The 6,904-nt window shown below is 38.2% G+C and overlaps 2 protein-coding genes across 3 annotated transcripts in view; one reads left to right on the top strand and one right to left on the bottom strand.

The window, feature by feature from the left end:
• Positions 1-755, bottom strand: part of LOC137970600 (solute carrier family 38 member 10-like) — a 27,255-nt gene extending 26,500 nt beyond the window's left edge. For both annotated transcript variants that reach the window (XM_068817122.1, XM_068817121.1), the window contains exon 1: positions 551-755. In XM_068817122.1, the coding sequence (XP_068673223.1) occupies positions 551-634 (84 nt within the window). In that variant the 5' untranslated portion in view covers positions 635-755. The remainder of the gene's footprint in view (positions 1-550) is intronic.
• A 175-nt stretch (positions 756-930) lies between these two features.
• LOC137970603 (large ribosomal subunit protein eL18-like) lies at positions 931-5,467 on the top strand. The gene is made up of 6 exons (XM_068817127.1): positions 931-1,073; positions 1,154-1,261; positions 1,367-1,462; positions 3,105-3,228; positions 4,909-4,978; positions 5,348-5,467. Exons 2-6 carry the CDS (start codon positions 1,220-1,222, stop codon positions 5,421-5,423), a joined length of 408 nt encoding a protein of 135 aa, XP_068673228.1. The 5' UTR covers positions 931-1,073; positions 1,154-1,219; the 3' UTR covers positions 5,424-5,467.
• The last annotated feature ends 1,437 nt before the right edge of the window (positions 5,468-6,904 follow it).

The following is a 6,904-nucleotide window of genomic DNA, read 5'->3' as shown; positions in this document are numbered from 1 at the left end:
AGACTGCATACTGCTCAAACTAAGTTTAAAAATTTAATTTCCTAGGGTAACAAGCATGGATTCAGTTTATTCTCCTTTCCAGATGAAGATACATTGGGGAAAATATTAAATACCCCATTTAATGGATCATGTTATAAACGTATGAATTACAAAATTGAAAGTTATATTATATTATTACTTAAATAAGAATAGTTACCTTAACGTTAACAAAAATACTGGATTACCCGATAAGCAAAAGGTCTTTTTATTACGTTCTTGTTTTCTGCAGTTTGGGGTTTGTAATCAATTCAATAGGTTGTTGTTCGCCGGCCGGCCGATATCGATCTCCCAGTGCAGTGTCAAATATTCAATTTAATTTCAAATTCAAAACAATAGGCTACAAAAAGGCGTTTGTGTTTTAAGCATTGAAATTCCCACAGCTAATACAAAGATACAGCGTTAATTATGCTGTATTAGTTACACCAAATATTTCAAGTTGATCGAGATAAGAAAACATTTTTGGACTAGTTCACCGAGGCTAAAAATTTGGTTGCCCCTTGACTAAACTTACCTCTTGAAAGCAGAACGGCATCGCCAAAACGCTAACACCAATGATACAGTTGACAAGATTGAACACAACATGTCTTGTGCTCATTTTTGAAAGTACAGATCAGCAGATCAGCGGCTAAAAAGTAAAAAAGGAGTAAAATACGTTCAAGGCATCACGACTTCTCTTTGACGACCTCCACGCATGCAACTCGACTGAAAACCTTTGTAGTGTACCCAAAGGAACAATTGTAACCGCCAAGGCGAGGCCATTTCTTATATTTCCCAAGATACCGTTCGCCTTCATCCTTCCTTTTTTCCTCAAAATGGTGGGTGTCGATTGTGAATTGCACTCTGGTGAAACCATCTTCGTCAATCTCTGGCATCTTAGACGTTCACTCAATTCTTGCGTACTCGTCATGTATCTTTGCCTTTATTGTAGTTGTGTACTTTCTTTTTAGGGGATAGACATCAAAAGAAAGCACGTTAAGAAGAACGTGCGGCGAGAGCCAGTCTCTAAGAATGTTTATTTGAGGCTTCTTGTTAAGGTCAGATTCGTGCATGGTTTTGAAATTGTCTTTGGAAGAGACAAAAAATGTTAACAAGGCTTTTTTTTCTTTAAATTTAGCTCTATCGCTTCTTGGCCCGTCGTACCGATGCAAAGTTTAACAAAGTCGTTTTGAGGCGACTTTGTATGAGTCGTGTGAACAGGCCACCGTTAGCGCTGTCTCGTGTTGTAAGTTTCTCATGGATATCCATGTTTCATCAATGTGGTTGGCTGGCATATCATCTTGTTGCATAGTCGTAAGAAACATGGAAAACTGTGCTTCTGATTTTTAAGGTACGAAAGATGAAGAACAGAGGCGAGGGCAAGATTTGTGTTGTTGTCGGTGCCATCACTGATGATCTGAGAATTCATGAAATCCCCGCACTCAAGGTTTGTTTAGTTTTCATCAAGTGACTCGTTCTTTGAATAACCAAAATAAGTGCCTTCTGTTAGTGTTATTGGCATCGATGAACCACTGCACATTGAGCCACAACAAAATGCCAGGTAAAAGAATGTATCAACCTGCATTGGGCATCCCCCTTAAAATTTATTCATTGAAAAAATACCCTCATTTGTAGTTATTTTTAAATTGTTGCGTTTGAGGTCCGGGATTTTTATTGGGTATCCAAAAGCATCCACGTGACGTGGTTGGTATACAGCTGTTGATTGGTGGACTAAAGTTATAAATTATTAATGAGTTAGAGAAGGTTAAATGAAGAGGGCTCCAAACAGGCGCGGCAATTGATTGATCTTGTAATTTAGAGTCTAGTGATTTTGCATGTCTCAGTAGGCACAGTACATTTGCCTGATACCTGGTAAAGGTAAAGTCTCTGCTTACGAGCCAGAAGGCCCACCAGGCCGGTGCTTATCTCTGGTTTCCGTAGCATGAAGCGACTAGGAGTATTTCTACTCCCCCCTGGATGGGATGCTAGTCCATTGCAGGGTTACCCCCAGCATTTTGCCGGGATCCATTTATACACCTGGGTGGAGAGAGGCACTGTGAGAGTAAAGTGTCTTGCCCAAGATGCTTGGAGTTGCAGGAAAAATATCGGCTACGTCAGGTAGAGAAGTCAGCAACTTTTTTTTCTAAATTGAAGTAATTAAAGAAAGATTTTTCAAACCTAAGATTAAAAATTGGTTCATTTTGATATTGACAACAGTTGGTTACTTTATTCAAACCAGCTGCTAACTTTAAATTTTATTGAAACCCCCGAATTGCCTTTGAGAAGTACATGTACCGTATGTATCCATATGCTTGGAGTAGCAATACGTATGAACTCCATCTCATGGACACTCTTTTTGTTCGAGTTCATTCAAGCACGACTGATTACCCATTGACTCCCAGGGGTTCCCCATTGACGAGTAAAATCGTCTGGTGTTAGACAGAGTAAAATACTAAGTCTGGCCGGTTAAGGCCAGTTTGGATGTCAAAGGGTTAATTATGCAAGCTGGTGATCAACAAACAGCAACAAAGAGACGGAAGCCAGAAAAGACTGATATTAGTTTTCTAGTGCAAAGAAAAGGGATGGGGGGTTAAAATGAAGAAGGACAGATAACATTTTATGACTTATTAAGGTGATGCCTAAGAAAACTTTCTGGGTGTTGGTAGCCTGAATCAGTAATTTTTTCAAGAGCACAGAATTAACTAATTCCAGCTGGGATCTAAGTTACAAGAAAGTGAGGATGAATCAAGCAAGGCACCCGCTTGGGCTTCTTATTAAGCAAGTTGGTCGCCGGCACTTGCAAATAAGGCACCCCAGGCGACGGTTAGGCAGCAGCCTTGCATATTACAGACACATTGGCGGCATAAAGGGCTATGTTTTGCACAAATTATCACAGGCCTCGGTTGCATCCACAGTTTATTGATAAATCATTTGCATGTGCCTAAGACACCATGCCTTTTATAGTGTGTCTTCATATTTGTTTTTTTTTTTATGTTGAGCTTCAAAGTAAAGGATGTGGGTTGTGCATGAGTGTTAATGGTATGGGGAAGTGATATTGTAGATGTTCATAAAATTCTTTGTGTTGACAGATTTGCGCCCTTCGTGTAACAGATGGAGCTCGGGCCAGGATTTTAAAAGCTGGTGGAGAGGTGATCACTTTTGATCAGCTGGCATTAAGAGCTCCAAAGGGAAACAATACTGTTTTCCTGCAAGGTTAGTACAGCAAATTATTTTTCTGAAAGGCATCCAAGCTACACCTGTACCAGTGTAAAGACTGCTTCAGCTGTACTGTGGGATGTGTAACTGGGGATCATACAAACACATCAAGAAACGGCACAGCACAAATCAGTTGAAGTTAATGATGAAAATTACCCATCAGATAACATTTTACATGGTCAATAAGCTGATCACTGGAAACTTCTCTATCAAGAAACTGTCTATCTAATTTAGCTGTCTTGAGAACTTGTTTACTTTTCAGAAGTAGGGGGCTTTTAAGGAAGTTGTGAAGAAATTTTTAGTAATAATAATCAACTATTGACAATTTCCTTCAGTTGATGACAGTGTCAACAGCATTCTAGAAATACATTTCTTTTGATCTGAAATTAATTTGATGAAGGCAGCAAAGCTTGCAAATGATGAGACAACACGACGGTCTTCTAATGCAAAAAGCACTTGATGAATTGAGTGTTTTCTGATGCAGGCTATCAGACTTACCGTATTTACCCGTGTATAAGTCGACCTTTTATGGCCTCAAAAGAAGCTCCAAAAATCGCCCTCGACTTATACATGGGTCAAAGATTTCGAGCCAAGTTCCAGCTAAATAATTTATTCAAAATTAACATCATAATGTGGTCTTTGGGCATAACAAACGCAGTGGACAAAAGACTTCAAAATGAATGACGAAAGACTTCAAAATGAATGTAATTGGGCAATTCCAGTTGAAATGAAAAAGAATTTGTTTTACTTTAAATGTTGAAGATACTCACAAGCACAAATATGAAATAGACACTGGAAATTTTCGTTTTCCAAAGGTGGAAAGCTCTAAAAAACATTCTTGTTTCTTCAAATAAAACGCGAATGCGGCGATCCTTCAACGGCTTAGTAACCTGGCACAATACCTCGTGTTTGCGTGCAAGCATGATCGTCACTCGTGTTGCCTGAAAATGCTGGTTGGTAATGATTGTTTTTTTTATTCTTTATACAAACCTGGATGATTTAAATGCTTTTGCAAACTTTGTATTGTTTGGTTTATGAGTTTTGTTTCGTTTGCCATGTGAGAAATTATAAGTCAAGCACCAATTAAACCTTGCACATTTCGCATCGTTTTTGAAGTTATTTTCAAAGATTGACTCCTGCTTCTGTGATGTTGTGCTTATCCTCTAAAGCCCTTTATCCTTGAACAACGAAACAGGTTAGTTTGAGGTTTACATGTTCGATTTTCTGAGAACTTTTTCAAAATTCAAGGACAAAATGCCCGCACATACAACAACCGCTGAACCACAAAACTATTAAGCGCTTGAGGCCCTTAATCTTTTGTGAATCCACAGTTCCAGAAATCGAAGAATGCAAGAATAGTATCCCATGAACATTTAGCAAAGAAATTAAGAAATTGCTTTTTTTACCACCAAAAATGGGGGGTCGACTTATACATGGGATCGACTTATACACGGGTAAATACGGTAAATTAGTTCTCTTTCATGGCATTACTTCGAGAAGTCCACAAAATACAATGAAGATTAAAGAATTTTCCCATGGTGTAAATCTAGAAGGCTATAAGAACTGTTTGTTACCAGTTTCTTTAAAATGTAATCTCCCTACTTTGGTTGATAGTTTACCAGCAGTTGTATATTAATTTTGTCATTTCCTTGTTCTGTATTAATGTTAAATGTTTAGGTCCAAGGAGTGCTCGTGAAAGTGTCAAACACTTTGGTCCTGCTCCAGGTGTTCCACACAGCAAGACTAAGTAAGTATCATCTATATATATATATATTTTTGTCATGCTATCAAGATGTTATTTATAAACATGAAGAAATGAATGCAGATGTACAAATCTCATGGATTCTTTATGGAGAAGATGCAGTTACATGTATTAGAAAATTCAAATGAACATGTTACAGTGTACGTGGTACCAATACAGTTTTTAAAAGGTGGCCCAGTCTTTGTTCAGTGAAAATGCAAAGCCAATTTAAAAAGAAACTTTCTTTCTTTTTGTCCCCCCTGGATGTGGTGAGAGGTTGTTCTTGGTGTAATTGTGAAAGCTAAAAGTATTGTGACATGAGGTTTTTTCTTTTATTTTGACAATAATAAATTATGTGGTACTTTCTTTCAACAGGCCTTATGTTCGTTCCAAGGGGCGCAAATTTGAAAAAGCTCGTGGGCGTAGAAAGAGCCGTGGCTTTAAAGTGTAAAAAGAATCTGCAGTCAGCAATTAATAAAGTTATTGTTGGAAGGATTGCGTTGTTTTATTTGAAGAGCGTGTTTGATTTTTTTCGGTTTTTGTTGCTGTAGAGCTTTTCATCTCTATACCTTTTTTTTCACCATCACCATTCCTCAGCCTTAAAGTAATAACCCTTATACATGATGGCATCTGACTAGCTGTTTTCACCACCAAACCTTGAATTTGAAAATCAGACTTGTAAATTTTACCTTTTGCTGAAACTCAAAGCAGCAAACTTGTAAAGAAAACCCATGTGTGAACAGTATTGCAGGACAAGGTGATGTAAATAATTTTGTGCAAATGAGGCTTGGTGGTGAATTTTTGAGCTTTTGTCATCATTTATGCACACAAGGCCTCTTCCCCTTTTCCTCCATAAGGAATTAATGGTGTTGAAGGCAAATGAATGCAAAAAAGTCCCCATTCCATAGCCCTTTTTGCAGATATGGCAGCCATTCGATTTCTATTGCTTCAAATAGTCATTATGGGATGCCCAAAGGGGCAAATACATCACTAATTTGCCCCCTGAGCATCCTATATAACTTCTTTCAAAACAATAGAAATCAAAATGGTCACCTTTTCTGCAAAAAGGTCTATGAACTGAAATATATTCTCACTTTTGGGAAAAAAGGAAGAAAAACACTGGGCAACAAAACTGAATTTTTTGTTTGTGCTCATTGATGGCAACTTGGGTTTAGTGTAAGTTCAGTCTGTAATCTCAGTGCCAAGTAATTCAAGGACTTGTGCCACTTCTGTTAAGGAGGTCACGCCCAAAATGTTCGCATGTACAGACTTTTTTAAAACTTGCCACACAGAGAAAGGTAATTATCTACTTTTGCCAAAAAGGCAAAACAAATGGGGGGTCACCGTGCTTGTTTTCGAGATCGTAAGGTGCACTTTTAGAAGCTTGTGTTGCTTTAATGCGATCTTAGCTTACAACTGTCAGCAATAAAAAAGCTACATCAGTGAAATTTAGATCAGGTAAACATCAATTCAACATAACTAATATAACTAAATAAACTTTTGCAGCTGATGTCTTTTTCTGTGGTGAAATAGATCTTGAAAAACGGTACATATTACCGGTAGTCTAAGAAAGGAAACTTCGGTCGCATTCAAGAGAGTAAAATCGCTGTGAAGTTCTCAAAGCGATTGTTTATTTGCTTTGTCACGTCATTGCGTGACATTTCCGAGAAGACCTGGGTCCACAGCAAGATCAAAGTCCCGCAAGATCAAAATTTTTTCGTGTTTTATCCCATATAATAAATCCGGTATTGACCAAGCTTGTTCGGTCAGGATGGCTGGATATTGGCCTTGTTCTTTTTTTGCATGGTTACGGACCTCGACTTTGTCTCAGTCCATAAACACTCAATATCCAGCCATCTTGACCTCACACTTGGTCAATAACCTGTATGTACTCCTGGGCCTGGTTGTGCAAAAAGCTGATTAACACTGATC

Source organism: Montipora foliosa, chromosome 9, assembly GCF_036669935.1.
Source record: "Montipora foliosa isolate CH-2021 chromosome 9, ASM3666993v2, whole genome shotgun sequence".
NCBI lineage: Eukaryota > Metazoa > Cnidaria > Anthozoa > Scleractinia > Acroporidae > Montipora > Montipora foliosa.
The sequence above is the reverse complement of the archived record's forward strand: the minus strand, read 5'-3'. Positions and strand labels throughout refer to the sequence as shown.

Bases quoted from the DNA above. Each gene is read 5' to 3' on its own strand.
- LOC137970603 (XM_068817127.1), top strand. From the start codon at position 1,220: ATGAGTCGTGTGAACAGGCCACCGTTAGCGCTGTCTCGTGTT. The intron at 1,463-3,104 runs GTTTGTTTAGTT...TTGTGTTGACAG, and splicing joins ATGAAATCCCCGCACTCAAG to ATTTGCGCCCTTCGTGTAAC. The intron at 3,229-4,908 runs GTTAGTACAGCA...TTAAATGTTTAG, and splicing joins CAATACTGTTTTCCTGCAAG to GTCCAAGGAGTGCTCGTGAA.